The sequence below is a fragment of the Styela clava genome, chromosome 10 (genome assembly GCF_964204865.1).
Source record: "Styela clava chromosome 10, kaStyClav1.hap1.2, whole genome shotgun sequence".
NCBI lineage: Eukaryota > Metazoa > Chordata > Ascidiacea > Stolidobranchia > Styelidae > Styela > Styela clava.
Window position 1 is genome coordinate 2,572,196 of NC_135259.1, and position 19,243 is coordinate 2,591,438.

Here is a 19,243-nt window from a genome sequence, read left to right on the forward strand (position 1 = left end):
TAACCGCTGGTCGGTTACGGCTTCCTCCACCACCAAGTCCATGCATCCGAAAACAAAGAATATAACTAATCCCATACCCGACTTGGAATGGTAACCGGACGAGAGGCCGTGGTTCGCCATATGGATAAGTCATCTTATTGGCTTTCCTTTCCCCCGGGATAAATATGTAAATCCTTATCCTTATCCTCATTATCCTAATAAATACATAAATAACCGCACCCCACTGGGCGACTGGTTCATATTCTGTACTGTAGCTACGTTTTCTGTCTAATAGATATGCATTCCCAATAAGCATATGCTCATAGTTGTATGCTTCCAGCGTACCATACTTCGAAACCCAAAACCAAATATGTATTGAAGAATTTAAAGACCTCAATACGGCCAATTTCGCACCCGACTCGGCTGAAGCAAGGGATTTTGGCAGCGAGCAATGCGTTTTCTTAATAGGCAACGAACCATTTAGCCGGACGACGTAAAAAATGCAGGGAACAATACCAAAATGAGCAAATCTTTGCAAGTTTCCACTCATTGTATATATGCTCATTGTGTGGACTAAGTAAGCTCTATGAAATAATTTCAAAATGATCCACTAGAGGGCGATAAAACTATTGTTTCGTAATTTAGGGATAGGATAGGATTTACACATTTATCCCGGGGGAGAGGAAAGCCGATAAGACGGCTTATCCATATGGCGAACCACGGCCTCTCGTCCGGTTACCATTCCAAGTCGGGTGTGGGATTAGTTTTACTGTATCGTTTGTTTTTCGGAAGCATGGACTTGGAATTTGGGTTCGATCCACAGAGATATAGATTATAGAGCAGCGGTTCCTAACCTTTTTTGCATACTTTACCCCTTTATCAAACAAGTGTACATAATTTACCCCCAATAGAGTCATTGATGATTCTTTATGAAAACTCGACTTATTTTAAAAGTGTTGGTTATAATTCCGGTGAAAATATAGGCCTGCTGATAATAATACTCTAATACTGATTTCATAAAACTTACCAATAACACAACGTTTCTCGCAACAAAACAGGAATTATTGTTTACCATTCTAAATCTTTTTTCCACAATAACAAAATTTACCCCTAAGAATGGAAAAATTTACCCCCATGGGTAAATTTACCCCAGGTTAAGAAATGCTGTTATAGAGTGTGCTTCTCTCCCATTTCCGCGAGATCATTTGAAGGCTCTCTCGTTTTGACGATATGCTTTCAACTTTCCCGAGGTGCGTAATGCATTTCTTTTAGGGGATTTGACAGAAATAAATCATTTGCTTCAGTTTTTCTTGCATATTCGCCTGGTCTTGAATCGTTTCCTATTATCAAGTATGAAGTGCTAATATATCTCAATCCACCATATGTTGGTGATTTTAACTGTTTTATCAATTTGCGTAAGTCGTGGATGATAATATGGCGAACGTATCAGTCAAAAGCAAACAATAACGACCACAGAACATTAGCCAAGATGGCTATCGGAATCGCTTCCCCATTTACATGTATTTGGCGATATTTTTTCGCCTGGCTCTATATTTTGCGTGATGATTTCGATTCTCAATATAATTGCGTGGCCTGGCTCTGTGGTATTAGAGCTATACATATAAATAGAACTAAAGTGCGCATCGCCCTCGTTTTGCGCGATCAATCGGAGTCTTTGCTAAAATCTTTCCCGCAGAAGTTATTGCATTTTTATGATATCAGTCTAAAATAATTGTATTTGACTTGTATAACGCGCAAATTTGAAATCGTATTTGAATATCACGAAAGTGTCGCATGTACCATTACAGATGGTCAGTCTTATCAACCCCGTGTAACTTCCGATATTTGGTCCCTTTGTTGGATTCGCCGTCACGCCCGACTAGGCGCAGACAGATTATTGCTTCCGAAAGCATCGTGCGTTTTCCTGTGTTCTTACGGCGTTGTCTCACGACAAGATTAAGTGAGTGGCTCTATAAATATTCAAATTAGTAGAGGGAAGGCCCTAGAACCGGTCCTAGCACTTGAAAGCATGTTGACAAATGACAGTAAGATCTGAAGATTTTAAATTCACTATAAGGCTCCAATGAGTAGATGTAGTAGAGAATCACTTTGTGCTACGATTATTCAGCATAAAAAGAGTAAGTTGTGAATGTCCTAGGTAGCCAATACAGTAATGATTTGTCAAGGAATGTAAGATCAAGATATTATGTAACCTATTATGTATATTTTCAGGAAGAAAAGGATCATAAAAAAGTTGCAGTGTGAGGATTTATGCTGTGTAGCAGTAAGCAAGGATATAAATTGACTAATAGATGATGATTTATCTCAAAAATTATAATCAATTTACCCAATACTGCCATATCAATGAAAATTTTTGATTGAGGAACCAAAACTTTCGGCAAAAGATATGTGGTGAACGATACCACCCTGAAATTGTAAGGTCGGTATGAAAACATAAATTGAACACGCATATTTTAACTTCAAATAATGAGTGTTTTATGATGGATTTTTTCCATTTATTCTGTCATTGTATACAAAGTCACCAGCTGCATATGACAACATAAGAGGTGCTTTACGTTTGCCATGTGAATCCATTTTGCTTGATTTCAGGCTGGTACTAATACCCTTATTCACATAAATTGGATACCTATCATTGCTATTATCTAAACATGGCTTCAACATATATATATTTATAATTTTAAATATGCCAAAAAAATTTCGCATTATTTTGTCGAGTGTTTTTAAATTATTGATTTGTAATAAATAGCAATAATTTTTTTGCTACTGCAAAATCCATCACATTCATTGAATGCATGAATATTTTTCCTGGAACCGTTACATTTTATTAATTCCAATTTGTTTTATGCGGTATTCACATTTTTGTTTCAAATAACACTTTGTCAAAGTGGCTGTTATACTTATATATATAAAACACACATGCTTAGATGGTGAACAAGGCCCAAGCTCCAATTGTTGTAGGCAATTTATTTCAAAATATCGTAACTAAAATATAAATTTTTGCAGACTGCTGGAAACTCACTTTTGAAGAATGATTTGCTGTCACCAGATCGGGGTTTTGGCATGGAAACACATCTAGAGGGAATTTATGAAGATATGTCTAAAAAACATTTGAAACAGCCATGTAAACTAACAGACCAACATGTTTAACTCAATAGCTTGACAAAAATGTCTGTTAAATATTCAGCACAGGTATAGCACAGAGTATTGTTTTAGATATTAATTTATTGGATCTGTCTTCTATTCAGCATTGAAATACTTGTAGCATGATTATTAATTCTAAAATTACCAGCATTATCCAGGTCATTAATAACAGATGAACCATGGAAATTTTTCTTTCTAGGTTCTTCCTGCATCTGTTGCTGAGATTTTGGAAATGTCTGAATTTGAAGCAACTGCCAAGTATTGCAAACTGCAGAATACCTTTCTTGGCATATGCAGCAGCACTACAAACGTGGCCTACCTTAAAAACGGAAATATACTCCCTCTGAAACATCTGAAAACAAAAGACTGCAGTGGATCAGCCAAAATTTCATAAATTATTTTACACACTGGAAGTCTACAACGGGTGATTAGCCCGAGGATTTTTTTTACAAAATAAATGCTATACAGCTGCATATGCAACTCATTTTGTACTCATATGTTTCTGTTATAGGATAAAAAACAATAACATTTCATTGCTTCTCCAACGTTGAAGGGCTCCAAATATACCATATTAGACCAAACATCTGTCAGACCACCCCTGACGTGGTATACACACTACGTTCCGGTGTCCTCAATTCTTAGTACGCATACTTCAGGAGTACAGAAACTTGACTGTAATCACATATATCTTAACCTTCGTTTTAGCTGCTGTTTTTCTTTAATTGTTTTCTTATTTCACGAATCCTATTGTCCATCTTGTTGCTATTATTTTGGCTGCAGTACTTTGCTTATACATTTGCTCTAATTGTTTGAATACTTTTTCAAGTAGTGTTGTTACATCTTGACATTCAGTTACATTAATTATTACATTGAGGTATTCGCTCATGAATGATTTGAGAATGTTTTTCGTTTTTATCAAGTGTCAGATGTTCAATGATGCGATGATGGAAATAAATTCCAGCTGCTTGCATGTGTTGAGATAGCCATTCCAATGTTCCCCATAAGCATGTCTTGTTGTGAAATCTTTTCTTTCTGTCACTCTCGTAAGCATAATTTTCTTAACAATATGAGTTTAAGACTAGCTGAAATTCCTTGACTGGGATAAATTTTTCTAATAACATATCCTGCTATGTAATCTAAAATTTCGATGTGAGACTGTGATATTGGTGGTTATTACGTTTTTAGATTTAGTATAATAGGCAGTGCTGCCATCGATATGAATCCCCAAATAAGGACTGGGAAACAGTAGGCCTAATAAGATAACAACGAATGAAATGTAATAAACAGAATGTATTCATGCAGCGCGACCCTTGTATAATCATTGACTCTTGGTTTGATTCAATTTCTTGAGCAGAGTCCTTGTGCTTCTGCCTTCTGGGTTGCATTGTGAGCAGAAATTGCTGCTTTACCGTAATATGGATTCCAGGTTAATGTCACATTTACGAAAGCTGCAGTGCGCAAATCACTGGCCCTTCGTTTGGTTTGACGCCGCTTAATTTTTTCTCATAATCATCCCGACAAATGTTTTTACGTTTACTCATTTTATATCTTATGAAGTTCCAGATCTAAACCAAATTCAAAGTTTAATTTACCGGTATATTCATTCATTAAGACACATGTCAAAATAAGGACGTTTGTTAAAAATAAGGACAAAAATATTTTCTAAACAAAGGCCTTCAAAATAAGGACAAATCTTAGAAATAAGGACGTTATGGCAGCCCTGATTATAGATCAAGTGGAGAGAAAACTTCTGTAAAAGGTACAATACTCGAGATAGATTGAGACCAAAACGCTATGCTGCTAATTATTTTTTTTTTTATATAAGGTGCAAAGTATTCATTTTCGTCACCACCTTACCTACATCTGATTGACATTTTTTACTATGCATCGCAATTTTGATGCCTTGCTTTCTTTCAAAAGAAAGTTGTCACATCATCCTGGTAATTTGCTAGACAGACTGTGTCTTCATTTTCACAATTATTTGTTCATTTTCATCAAATTCCACGTCCTTCAGCAAATATTTCGATCAGTCATCAACGAACAGGGCGAGTTTGCGAGCTCTAATGCAGGAGCGTAGTCGTCGTCAAGCACCTAGTCTGAACCTACCGACCGTGACGCCCGCCACATGGAGGTGCAACATCGCCTTTGTTTGTTTATTTTAGGGCGAGCGGAATTGGACATCTAGTAGTAGTATATATTTACGGTCTTATACATAATAGCAAAATAGTTACCACTCTCTAAATATGAGAAACACTTCCTTAAAATCTGAAGCTGACGAATATACTGCTTTTGTATAGTATAAGCAGTTGATGATTATAAAAATTTAAAATATAAATGTCCCAAACGAAATATTTAATTCAATCATCATCATAATCTCGCTAACTGTGCGTACTTTGCACTTATATATTATATTATCGCCACATACACCACATGATTGAGTGTAGGCCTACCTATGAATGATAGCGTTTTTTCTGCTTTCTGCTGAAGGATTTAAAATATCTTGGGTATGATTAGCTCCAGGATATTTAGCTGAACATTTGCGTGGCTCAACTTATTCACCACCTACTAATAAAATGTAGCAAGTTCACGGGCAAATTGAAAGGAGGATGTAACCTTGCGTGAATAAATATGAAATCAGAGTGAATTCATGGCAAAGAATATTTCATGCCAGAGCTTTGCTTAAAATTATAATCACCCTCAGGTGTTATTGTTTTGTTTTCATTAAAATTGACGTTTCTATCAAGTTATATGGAGTGGAAAACGTGAGTTAGCTAGCAGAAAAATACGTTGCTGTAGTAAACAGTATGGTGGACTAGGACAGTGGTCGGTAACCACCGGGCCGCGGCCTGTCGCCGGTCCGTGGAAAGGTTACTACCGGTCCTCAGAAAGGTGACACAAAAACAGACAGGGGCCGAATAACACCTCTACAATCCAATCACAAACCATATGACTAAAAACAGCAAACCAGACAAACACAGCGCATTAGTTATTGCTAAACCAACATCAAGCAATGCCCAGATATAGATTCAGAATCTGTTACCTTCCACAGCATCATATCCATTTGAGGCCGGGTTTTCAATATTGACAACTACAGAAAAGAAATATCGAAGTAGGCTGTATGTAAGAAACACGTACTTTATTACAGAGGCTTAGTCCATTTGTATAAAGGCGGTCCGCCAAAAATTTGATTAGGATATACCAGTCCGTCACTTAAAAAAGGTTGCCGACCACTGGACTAGGATGTATTGATATGGAGACACAAATTAAAAATATGCAAATTAAATGGATATTTTGGTTAGGTAGTGGAGCCTCATGGGCATCCAGAGCAAGAGTATTTAAAAATAATCATGACAGACCGCTGTTAACCTCAAATTTAGAAACGCTTCATTTTTTTTATTCATAATTATAAAAACAGTAAAATACCTAAATTTTAAACAACAATCGTTAATCATTTTAAAAGTTTGAGCTTTTCAAAAAAGTTATTTTTGATAAAAAACAAATAGTGAAAGAAATTTTATGGTGGAATCATCTTATCCCATTGTCTATTCACTCAGAACAGGTAAGCAATTGGATAAAAGGAAATATCATTTTTGTTAGTATCATTTTTCAAAATAATTGTGTTAATATTAAGGCTAGTGATGTTGGTCATGCTAAAGGGAACTCATTGTCTATTGATAGTAAAAAATGTATGAGAGAAGAATTTCCGATGCCATATTATATATATATATATATAGTAGAGGTTTTACCGGTAGAATGGAAATTGTTATTATTGCAAACAGATTCTCATAATAATGTAGAAAATGATATTCTCAATCTTTTTGATTTTGAAGAAATTCATACAACAAAAGAATCGCATATAACGTATGAGAAAGATACGTTAATATTAACGGAAGATAAGATAATATTATTTACAAGAGAGCGATGCTCAAATATATGAACAAGTAGACCAGAGCAAATCACTCCTTACCGGTACTTTTGAGGCTACCGGTACCCTCAAAAGAGTTCCGGATTTCCAGTAGCAAGAACTTTGCAGAATCAAAACGTACAGCCAGTCATCGCGCGGACTAAAATCCGTGTTCGCACAGATAAAAAATAATTCAGCGAAATTTTGGACGAAATATCAAATTTCATAGAATTCATGCAAAATTTAGAAATAAATAGAAGTAATAGCCTTCTGGAGAAAAATTCCATCTTCAACCACTGAAAATTTTGAGGCAATTGGTTCAATAATCGAAAAGAAAAGCGACTTTTTAATAACTATGTCAAAGAACAAGAACAAGCATACGAACAACAACAAAAATACCAAAACAGTCGTTATGTCCACTACGTGTCCAATAAGAAAGTATTGCATATTGCTCAGAGGTATAACATAACCGTAGACGATATAAAATGGATAGATATCTGAAATCAGTATATTCTTTAGGATGGAAAATAGTACATATGGCATTGGAAACGGGGGATAAAATCCGGTATTAGGTAGATAATGAAGATGGGTATTGTCAGCTTTGTAACAACAATATATAATTAGAAACATGTAAACATTTATTTTTTGAATGCGTTTTTGTTGGACAAATTTTGGGAATGGTGTAACATCGCACCTCTCCATCACAATATCAAAACTATAATTTTTCTACAAAGTGTAAGACCAATATTAGGACTAATTATTGCATCTGGAAAAGGGGCGAAATTTCCGAAATTATATTATATTTGAAGAAGGGGATACTTACCAATCAACCTTGCGAACAATGTTCCAATACAAGCTGGAAACTGCAATCAAATATATGGGGGAAGGAACAAAATTAAAAATAATAAGCGATGAATCCATTGATGTGTTATTTGATAAATCTGTTATGCTTTAAATATATGTACAGTTTTATTTCATTTAAATTTTGAAGGTATCTATTTATTGTGGATCATTGACAAAAAAGAGAATATGAATATACATGGAGAATTCCCTGTGGAAATATTTGCATAACTTAGACAGCAAAAAAGAAAATCCTAGTACCATGATAGGTTTTCGAATTTTCTGTCTAATTTTTTGAAATCTCCTTTTTTCATGCTAATATAAAATAAATATATATGTACATTATAATTCTATGCTTCTGATGGAATGTGGACAATGTTCAATACAAATGAATATATGACGAATACTGGATTATCAACATGGTATGTCATATGTATAATTAATTGTTTATACAACTGTTTTATTTTTCTTCAATTAATTGGAACTCAATACATGCAATTGTTTTCCAACAAAAAATTGTATAAAACAAAAACTGACACTTTAATTAGCTTAAAAAAATATAAATAAAAAATTCCATATTGGCTCTGAAAATTTAGTTTGGCACAAACACAGAATATACACAGCCTAATAGGATACGAATTTCACATCTACGTCAAGGCTGCGTTGATCTCAGAAGTTAAGCAACGTCGAGCTAAGTTAGAACTTTCATGGAATACAAGCTGGGATCCTGGTTGTCTTAGGCTTTTCTTATTTGCATAACATAATATTCATTTGTGCTGTTTGATTACTTAAATCCAATTAATTATTTTTTGGTCAACAATTACAAGAACTTCACACAAAAGCATAAATTAGATTAGAACATGGTACCTTACTGATTTATTATTAAAAAAATACTTGTTAACGGCTCCCCTATATTCTGCTTGACTTGCATGTCCCACACTCAACCTTTTTGTATCACAGTTGTACTCTTCAATAACCCAAATTTGTCCTGCTTATCTAACACTCTTTATTCTTCGTTCACACTTGGCCAGTTTATCCACACTTGTGTGCATAGTCCACCACTTGTAATGTTTGTGTCAAACTTGTCCACATTGTCCCACACTTGTTCTGCTTTTTATAATTTGTCTTGATAATCTCTAATGCTGGTCTAAAACTTCCCGCTTGCCCCACACCTATTATGCTTGTCTCGCACTTGTCAGGCTCGCCTCAAACTTTTCTTATTTGTGCTTTTCACAATTGCTCTGCTTGTCCCTCTCCCATATTATTCTTGAAACCAAGCGAAAATATCACAAAGTTGTTTCACTTATGTACTATTTCCACTTGTGCGATATTTTGAGAATTTATTCTGAATTAACTTTGTTTACAAGGTTACGCTTGGTAGGTTTCAACTTTTCAAAGCTGCTTCTTAAATATATAATATTAGATAGTGTTAGATAAGCAGGACAAATTTGAGATAGAGAGTACAACTGTGATACAAGAAGGATGTGTGTAGGACCTGCAACCGAAGCAGAAAATGGGGGAGCCGTTAAAAGTATTTCTTTAATACTAAATCAGTTGGGTACCATATTCTGATCTAGATTCAGATATTTTATAATCCAATTTATGCTTTTTTGTAAAGTACTTGTAATTGTTGACCAAAAGATAAATAATTGGATTTAAATAATCAAACAGCACAAATTATTATGCTATGCAAATAAAAAAAAGCCTAGGACAACCACGATCCCAGCTGGACTCCCATGAAAGTTCTAACTTAGCTCGACGATGCTTAACTTCTGAGATCAAACGAGATCAACACCGTCTTGACGTAGATGTGAAATTCGCTTTCTATTAAGCTGTGTATATTTAATGGAGTAGCTTTCAAAAAGTAGAAACCGCTCAAGCGTAACTTTGTAAACAACGTTATTTAAGAAGAAAATTCTCAAAAATATCGTTTTAAGTGGAAATAATAGATAAGTAAAACATCTTTGTGATATTTTCGCTCAGTTTCAAAAACAATGAAGGCGAGCGACAAGCAGAGCAATTGTGAGATCTAAGAAAAATTGGATTCAATCAGTACATTAGTCAGTCAAGCCTGACAAATATCGTGAATAGCAGGACAAGTGAGGAAAAAGCAAAACAATTATCGGATAAACAGTACCAGTGTTATGCAAACAGGACAAGTGTGAGACAATCAAGGCAAGTTTGTTTTAATCAGGACGTGCGTGAGAAAAATCGAGCAAATGTGAACCAAGCAGGACAAGCGTGGGACAAGCATTACAAGAGGTGGACTATCCGCAGAAGTGTTGAAGAAAACGGGACAATGGTGAACTAAACATGGCAGGTGTTACATAAAAAGAGAAAATGTGGAACAAGCAGGACATCTGGGATAGAAGCAGGACAAGTTTGGGACAGGGACGGTCTTAGATGACAAATGCGCTTTCGATGACAAGTGAAAATGTGGAATAAGCAGGACGGCTGGGATAGAAGCAGGACAAGTGTGAAACAATCAGAATATCGGGGTGCCCTTAAAAAGTATTTGTTCTAAATTAAATATGTAAGGAACATAATATAGCGTAATTGAAGGCTTTCAAAATTCCTGTAATTGCTGACAAAAAAATATTTAATTAGATTGAAATATTCAAAGGGCACAAACTAGTGTGAGACAGGCAGAATAAGTGTGGGACAAACGCGCAAGTTTGAGACAAGCTTGGGACTATCAGAACACATGTGGGGAAAGCATAAAAATTGTGGAACCTTCAGGACAAGTGTCAGACAAGCAGAACTATTTCGAAACAAGCGTGAAGGTTTGGGACTTTTAGTTGGACAAGCACCATATGCGTGGTAAAAGCTAGACACATGTAATGTGAGACATGCATAGCAATCAATCAGGACGAGTGTGAAACAATCTGGACAAATATGGAACAATCAGAAAAAGTAAAAATATCGTATAACTGACAAATCCGGTACATATCACCTTTATACTGTACAATTTAAGAAAATTATTACTTCATCGCAAATTTATCTCCACAGCGTTAAATTCAGAAGAATGTCACTAATTTTATTGGTAAGCATCAAGAAATGTGAAAAAATAATTAAAGTGCTAATATGTATATATGGCCGATTATGAAAATTTGACAATGATAAGTTCAGAATCAGTTTTGAGTCAGAATATATTATTTACGATTTTATTGCAAGATTCAATGTCATTCAACAAGTGCGCATTCTGTCACAGGAACTATTAGCATAGGTGACCGTACATTTGAACCCATGTACATTTGAACCCATGCGTATATCCACGGGTTCAATCTATATGCGGGTGCTAAAACCCATGGGTTAGGGTTAGTATGGGTTTAACTATCCGTGAAACAAAAAAAAAATCCATAGGTGCAATTGTTGCGCTCGATTCTATGTAGCCTGGTTACTTCTCACGCACATTAAGAGATTGGAGACTTCAAAAACGCGTCCCAATACCCCAGTCCTGACCCCAAACCTATATCGGTTAATTGTTACAACTAGTCCGTGCTTTCAAGCAATTAACGTCTGTAAACAGCGGTTAAAGTGCCGCCAGATCCTTCTGTGCCTTTCAAATGCTGCCCCAATATAATTCAACTTGAAATCGGTGAATATCTTTAATAACAATCAACAGACACTTCAAATCAAATCTCGAAACATGAATCAGGAAAATAGAACTTGCCGGGTACCGGAAACGGAACGTTGTTAATGGAACGTAACGTAAATCTTGATACCGGGTATGAGGAACGTAAAGGAACGTTGTTAATGGGACGGTTTTCTGCCAAAATAATAGATAAAACTAAATAGCTTATATGGCACAATTAATCAAATATAACAGCATTACCATTTTTACAAGCAATAACAATTCACATCAATTAGCAGATAACCATTTGTCACAATTATGTACGGATTAAATCACATAGGATAAAATAGTATGCACAATACTAAAATACAGAATAAATCATACAAGATAAAACAATATTTACATACCGAATGTTTAGGATCTCCAGGCAACTCAATTCAACAATTTATAATCCAAAGTAAATACAACTTAACTTACGTGACTAAATACAAGAAACAGCATTTATCATTCTATTTGGACTATAATACAACCCTAACCTGTATCCCTACATTATATTACAACTCCAGTATAAACCGTTGATTTTAAACCCAATTAATAACTTCAATTCGAATCGTTTATCCTAACCGCGAATAGTAAACCCAATATTAAACACGATAAACAACTCCTAGCGCAATAGATTACACTGTATACAAGGACAGAAGGTCAGGCCAACTCGTCGAAGCAGCGTGGCGATAATTTAGAATTCCCGGGATTAATCGAGAAACAGGACTCTGTCGCAATAATGCTGCGTCGATACGTTTGCAACGTCTGCGTAACAACGTAAAACGTCATCAAATTAGAAACACGTTATGATTCTCGCTAACATTCCCCGCCCCAGATGTAGGAACGAAGAGAATACATCTTACAATTCAAAAAGAAAAAGTGAGAATCATCACAAATAAGTAATACAACTAACAATGAATTACTCATCAGCTCTCTGAATCATACAAAGTTTTGCTATTGGTCTTCTTAAAAACCCATGAGAAGTTTTGACAGTCACTTGTCTGACAGCTCCAAATTTGTCTGGTATAACTTCCATAATTCTGCCTGTCAGCCACTTCCTTCTTGGTATTGTGTTGTCAACCAGTAACACAAGATCATTGACTTTGAAATTGTCTTCCTTCTTCAACCATTTATGTCGAGCTTGTAGATTGACGAGTACTTCTCTGGACCATCTTATCCAGAATTGGTCAGCCAAATATTGTATTTGACGCCATCTTCTTCTCGCATAACAATCTTTCTTGTCAAATATTCCTGGTGGTAAATTTGCTTTATGCTTCAGCAACAATAAATGATTTGGTGAAAGTGGTTCTTCATCCAAAGGATCCATACTAATAGGTGTAAGTGGTCTTGAATTCAATTGACTTTCAACTTCACAAAATATAGTAGACAATGCTTCATCAGTAACTAATTGATCATGCAATAACGCAGTCAATATCTTCCTTGTTGACCTGATGAGTCTTTCATAGAAACCTCCAAAGTGTGAAGCTGTGGGAGGATTGAACTTGAATATGATATCACTTTGTCTGCAAAATTCTCCCATTTTACTGGAATTCCAAATTTGAATTTCTTTCTTCAATACTTTATTTCCAGCTGTAAAATTGCTCCCATTATCACATATAATGGTTGACATCTTGCCTCTTCTGGCAATGAATCTTCTTAATCCATTAATAAATGAATTGACATCCATACTATGCACAATTTCCAAATGCACTGCTCTAGTTGTTGCACAGGTTATTATCAAGCCACATCTCTTCACAGAACTTCTTCCTTGCTTCACCAACAACGGTCCGAAGTTCCAACACATGTGAATGGTGGTTGATCTGGTGTCACACGCTCTTTAGGTAGGTCAGCCATAAATTGCTTACCCATCGAAGCATTTCTCCTTTTGCAAAAAATGCAATTACGAATATTTCGCTTTACAACAACAGCTCCATTGATAATCCAGAACTTCTGTCTCAGCAAATTCCATGTATGACTTGCTCCACAATGATGTGAACTTTTATGGTATTCTCTGACAATCAACTGTGTGATATGATGGTTACTTGGCAGTATTATTGGATGTTTAAAATCAAATTCTATGGGTGCGTTTTGCAATCTTCCACCCACTCTCAATATTCCATTAATTAAAATAAAACAGGATTCAACTTTTGCATTGAAGGTGCAATTTTCAAATTTCTAAGCACACTTTTCCCTTGTACATCAGAATTTTGTAACTTTGCAATAACTTTATTCAACTCACGATTTTGTAAATACTTTATCAGCTCATTTTCGGATCTTCTCAACTCTTCTGTTTGCAATTCACCTTTTTGAACAGTTGGTTTAGCTTGTAAATAAATTTTGAATCTGATAATCCATGCCGTAGCTTTCTTCAACTTATACCATGAAGAATAATAGTTGATGAACTTGTCCAAAGGTTCATTCTCTGTCACTAGATTCACTAGAACGTTAATTGGCTTCTTCAGAATAAATTCCAATGGTAAATGTGGTAATTTAACTGGCATTTGTGGCCAGTTCTCTTCATTCTGGTAGAGAAATTCTGGTCCTTGTAACCATGATTTCTTTGCAATCAATTTCTTTGCTGTCATTCCACGGGATGCATAATCCGCTGGGTTCAATTCACTTGGAACATAACGCCATTGATGTGGCTCTGAACCTTCTTCAATTTTTGCTAATCGGATAGCTATGAAAGTAGGAAATCTTTTCGACGAATTGTAAATTGATTGGATAGTAGCTGTGCTATCACTCCAGAATATAGACTTAACATTTTTCTCAAATTTTAATTGACGTCTTAAAAACATATCCACTCGCACACAAAGGGCAGCAGCTGTAATTTCCAGCCGTGGAAGTGAACATATTGTCTTGATAGGACACAATCTTGATTTTCCAAGTAAAAATGAACAGTGTATCTGACCGTTTTCATCTGATAACCTCAAATATGAAACTGATCCATAGGCAACTTGTGATGCATCGCCAAAATGATGTAATTCTTGTGAAACAATAACCCCAAATGAATTCGGTTTAATGTATCTTGGTAATTTGACTTCTGATAATTCTGGAATTGCTTTAGTCCAGCTTTCCCATGCTATTTGTTCATTTTCTCCGATAGTTTCATCCCATCCCAATTGTTGACGACATAACTCTTGGAATATAAGTCTTGCTTGCAATATCACAGGTGATACAATACCCATGGGATCAAATACGGAACTAAGAATTGCTAGAACTCCTCTTTTCGTAGCAGGTTTTGTCTTCAGCTTTGTATTAAATCCAAAGCAATCTTCTATCACGAACCACACAACTCCCAAAACTCGTTCAAAACGATTTGGGTCTAAATTTACGTTTGCTTCAATTTGTGCTCTATCCTTTTCTGGAACACAAGAAATAATTTCCTCTGAATTACTCCTCCATTTGTTTAAATGAAAACCTCCACATTCAGTAAGTTTTGAGGTTTGCTTGACAATTCTCCTCCCTTCAGATATACTATCTGCTCCAAGTAGGAAGTCATCTATATATGAATTATCTTTAATATTGTCACTTATATCTGATGGGAAGTCTTTTACAAAATCTTCTGCAGTTCTCCTTAAACAGTAATTTGCACAAAATGGACTTGATGTATTTCCAAAACAATGCACTAACATCTGATGATCGACAGGAGTTTTTGTCAAATCTCCATCAGGCCAAAATAGGAATCTCAATGCATCAACATCCCTAGGCGTTACACGAGCTTGTAAGAACATAGCTTCTATATCTGCAGTTATACCATATTTGTACATTCTGAAACGTAGCAAAACAGATAACAATCCATTTGCCATATCTGGACCTTGCAGTAATTGATCATTCAGTGATGTGTTCAAATATCTTGCACCTGCATCAAATACCAGGCGTACTTTACCAGGTTTCTGTTCTGATGTAACGAGTTGATGAGGAAGATACCACGCTTTACCAATGGGTGCTTCAAATTCAGCAGCAGGAATTTTCCATGCCCATCCTTTCTTTATAAATTCAGCCATGGTACTGCAATATTTGTCCCTTAAAACATCATTCCTCAACAAGCGTTTTCCCAAATTGTTGGTTCTTCTCATAACTGCATCACGATTATTAGGAAATTCAGGACATCCCGGTTTTCATGGTAACGGAGATTGGTAATGTCCATCCACCAATTTTATATTATCTTCCATCAGTTGTAATGCATACTCATCTTCTCTTGACAATGTTGGTGTGGGAGTCAATGATATATCTTTGAAATCCGTTTCCCACATCTCTCGAATTTGTTGTTGAAGATCTTCACTTTTCACTTCAACATGATTAACATGTACATAAAAACTTTCATTCCCAGAAGCTTTATTAAAGGCAGGCCCGACCAGTGACCAACCAAGAATACTTCTTTTTGCAACTGGTTCATTTGTAGTACCACGTCTTTCATCCTTTACCCAGAATACTTCAGGTACATTCACGCCAATCATGAGCATCACTCTTTCATCTGGTAATTTTGGAAATTCAATACCCTCGAGATATTCATGCCTTTGTAATTCAATCCTTTTAGGTAATTTATTCGGTACTGTCGGAATTTCATCCACAGTGAGCACACGATGTAATGTCACACAACCTTCCCCTTTCAGTGGTTTAACAGTTAAGTCAAGAGCGAATCCATCTTGTTTCTGTGGATTCGGTGTGTTTACAGTAGTAATGGAATAACTCATTGGTTCACCATCCATCTCTAAAAGTTCCATCAATCTTTTATCACATAGACAAGAGGTACTTCCCTCGTCTAGGAAACAGTATACTTCAATTTCTCTACCTTGAGGTGAGGATACTTTCACTGGAACTATATTCAAGTATACTCCAGCTGAATTCCTGGTATAGTTCGTTAAGGTTGATCCCGATGTAGCAGTTTGAGTAGCGGAACTTGTACTTTGCTCTTTTCGCTTAGTATCTGCAACATTTCGATGAAGCATCCTATGATGTCTGCCACCACATCCTCTCTCAGTACATGCAGGATTCTTACGACATTGCCGTGCCATATGACCAATGTATAAACAGTTTCTGCAAATATGAAATTCACGAATTGTAGCCTCGCGTTCACTTGCAGATTTTCTTTCAAACTCTGGACAATGAATAAGAAAATGATCTTTTGAACAGATAACACATCTGTATCTATTTCTCACAAATGTACCTTCTCTCTCGGTAGATTGTTCAGGTTTGCCATCACCACTTGTTGAAGTGGAATTTGCATAAATTCTTTTCTTTTGGGGGTGTTTCGCCTTTTCCCTCTCTTTATGAGCTCTCATAGCTTTGCCCATCGATGATTGTGCCGTAATTGCTGCTTTCTTGACAAACTTTAAAAGATGTTCAAATTTTAGTTCAATGTTTCTATTCTCATAATCTGCTGCCTCTTCTTCCCATTTATTATGGTACTTCAGGGGTAATCTACATGAAAGTTGAGCAATATTGTCAAAATTATTCAGATCTGAATATTGCTTCCAATGCGACAGCGTTAGGTAACATTCTTCCATTTTATGAGAAAGATCCAGAAGACTATCTCGATCATCTGGTTTCAACATTGGACCATGTACCAACTCTTCCATATAAGTTCTGGCAATCAACAATGGTCGTCCGTAAGCTTCTCTTAGAAGTCTCTTCGCTAAAGGCAATCCTTCTGTAGGAGGATATACAGAACATTGACGAATCAATTCTCTTGCTTTACCTTTGCAAAATTGTTGCAAGTAAGTCAATCTCAGATTGTCATCTGAAATCTTGTTCTCAATATTTATCTTGAAACTATTCATGAATCTTGTATATTCTTCATGAGAACCATGAAACGAAAGTAATTCGGGTTTAGGTAAATCTACCATGTCACGCATTGTAGATGTCATAGTAGCAAGAATTGAGCCAACATCTTGTGATGGCATATTAGGTACTGCTACAGGACTCGCCAAATTGGCTTGTCTCGTTCCACCTTGTCTAGTTCGAAATTCTTGATTAACCGGATTCATCACTTCCGCAACCACTTCCTGGACCGGGTCCAGGGATAATCTAACTTGTGGCTCTCTAGGAGGCACAATACAATTGGTTTGACCCACTTGAGGTGTGTTTACTTCAGCCCGTGCTGCTTCACATTCTACCAATTGTGCTATAGGTGGTCCAGATTCTATTTCTTGAAACTGGACTTCTTCATTGCGATTAGAGCTTCTTTCCCACACTTCAGCCTCTACACATGCGGCTTGATATTCGTGTATAGCTTGTAATCGCCTTATTTCTCTCTCTGATGCTGATTTTATTTCTTGAGTATTTCGTTCAGCCTGTTCCAACTCTGACAGTTGCTTCATTTTCAATTTTGCAAGTTCTCTGACAGCTATTGCCTCAGTTCTCTTGTAACTGGAACTTGTACTTTTGTAACTCGATGCTGTCCTTGCAGATCGAGGTCTTGACATATTAGATGATTTTCTACTAGCTATAGATTGTGGTTTTGATGGAGGATTCTCAACGATTTGTGTGCTTTCTTGTCTGGAAAGCCACTCTTCAACATGTGCATTGAACTCTTCATATCCATAACTTTCTCTCTGGAAAGATTCTTTAGCTACTCTTTGAGCCTCTTCATCGACTGGCAGTTCTGCAACATGTATTTCATAAGCTTTAGAATACTCCACAAACATTGCATCTATTTCTTTCACTTGTGATTGTAGAATCTCCTTATTTCTTGGATTCAACATCAATTCTTCTGCTGATCTATACTGACCATTCAGATCAGCCAATAAACGTTCCAGTTCTTCTTGTGAAACTGGTTTTGCAGCCATTTCGACTTTTAAGTGACTTTCTTCACTCAATCTAGGATCAATTGAAAAGTTTTGATATCTTTCAATTGCTGCTTACAATACTCTGGTTTGATTTCGAAATAGAAAACTTCAGTTTTCCTGCATTCGAAAACTTTAATGTTGCGCTCGATTCTATGTAGCCTGGTTACTTCTCACGCACATTAAGAGATTGGAGACTTCAAAAACGCGTCCCAATACCCCAGTCCTGACCCCAAACCTATATCGGTTAATTGTTACAACTAGTCCGTGCTTTCAAGCAATTAACGTCTGTAAACAGCGGTTAAAGTGCCGCCAGATCCTTCTGTGCCTTTCAAATGCTGCCCCAATATAATTCAACTTGAAATCGGTGAATATCTTTAATAACAATCAACAGACACTTCAAATCAAATCTCGAAACATGAATCAGGAAAATAGAACTTGCCGGGTACCGGAAACGGAACGTTGTTAATGGAACGTAACGTAAATCTTGATACCGGGTATGAGGAACGTAAAGGAACGTTGTTAATGGGACGGTTTTCTGCCAAAATAATAGATAAAACTAAATAGCTTATATGGCACAATTAATCAAATATAACAGCATTACCATTTTTACAAGCAATAACAATTCACATCAATTAGCAGATAACCATATGTCACAATTATGTACGGATTAAATCACATAGGATAAAATAGTATTCACAATACTAAAATACAGAATAAATCATACAAGATAAAACAATATTTACATACCGAATGTTTAGGATCTCCAGGCAACTCAATTCAACAATTTATAATCCAAAGTAAATACAACTTAACTTATGTGACTAAATACAAGAAACAGCATTTATCATTCTATTTGGACTATAATACAACCCTAACCTGTATCCCTACATTATATTACAACTCCAGTATAAACCGTTGATTTTAAATCCAATTAATAACTTCAATTCGAAT

General features: G+C 35.9%; 2 protein-coding genes and 1 long non-coding RNA gene across 3 annotated transcripts; 1 reads left to right on the top strand and 2 right to left on the bottom strand.

Annotated features, from left to right (window-relative positions):
- Positions 1 to 1,972: 1,972 nt before the first annotated feature.
- On the top strand, positions 1,973 to 4,637 carry LOC144428344 (uncharacterized). Its single transcript, XR_013478293.1, has 3 exons — positions 1,973 to 2,419; positions 3,004 to 3,189; positions 3,341 to 4,637. It is a non-coding gene; the product is annotated as an uncharacterized LOC144428344 (long non-coding RNA).
- Positions 4,638 to 12,420: 7,783 nt separating this feature from the next.
- LOC120337134 (uncharacterized) lies at positions 12,421 to 13,305 on the bottom strand. Its single transcript, XM_078117131.1, has one exon. The coding sequence runs from the start codon at positions 13,303 to 13,305 to the stop codon at positions 12,421 to 12,423; it is 885 nt and encodes a 294-aa protein (XP_077973257.1).
- Positions 13,306 to 13,624: 319 nt separating this feature from the next.
- LOC144428215 (uncharacterized) lies at positions 13,625 to 15,508 on the bottom strand. Its single transcript, XM_078117132.1, has one exon. The coding sequence runs from the start codon at positions 15,506 to 15,508 to the stop codon at positions 13,625 to 13,627; it is 1,884 nt and encodes a 627-aa protein (XP_077973258.1).
- Positions 15,509 to 19,243: the final 3,735 nt, after the last annotated feature.

What these genes read in the sequence shown, in the direction of transcription:
- LOC144428215 (XM_078117132.1), bottom strand. Translation starts at nt 15,508, where the DNA reads ATGGCTGAATTTATAAAGAAAGGATGGGCATGGAAAATTCCTGCTGCT.
- LOC120337134 (XM_078117131.1), bottom strand. Translation starts at nt 13,305, where the DNA reads ATGTGTTGGAACTTCGGACCGTTGTTGGTGAAGCAAGGAAGAAGTTCT.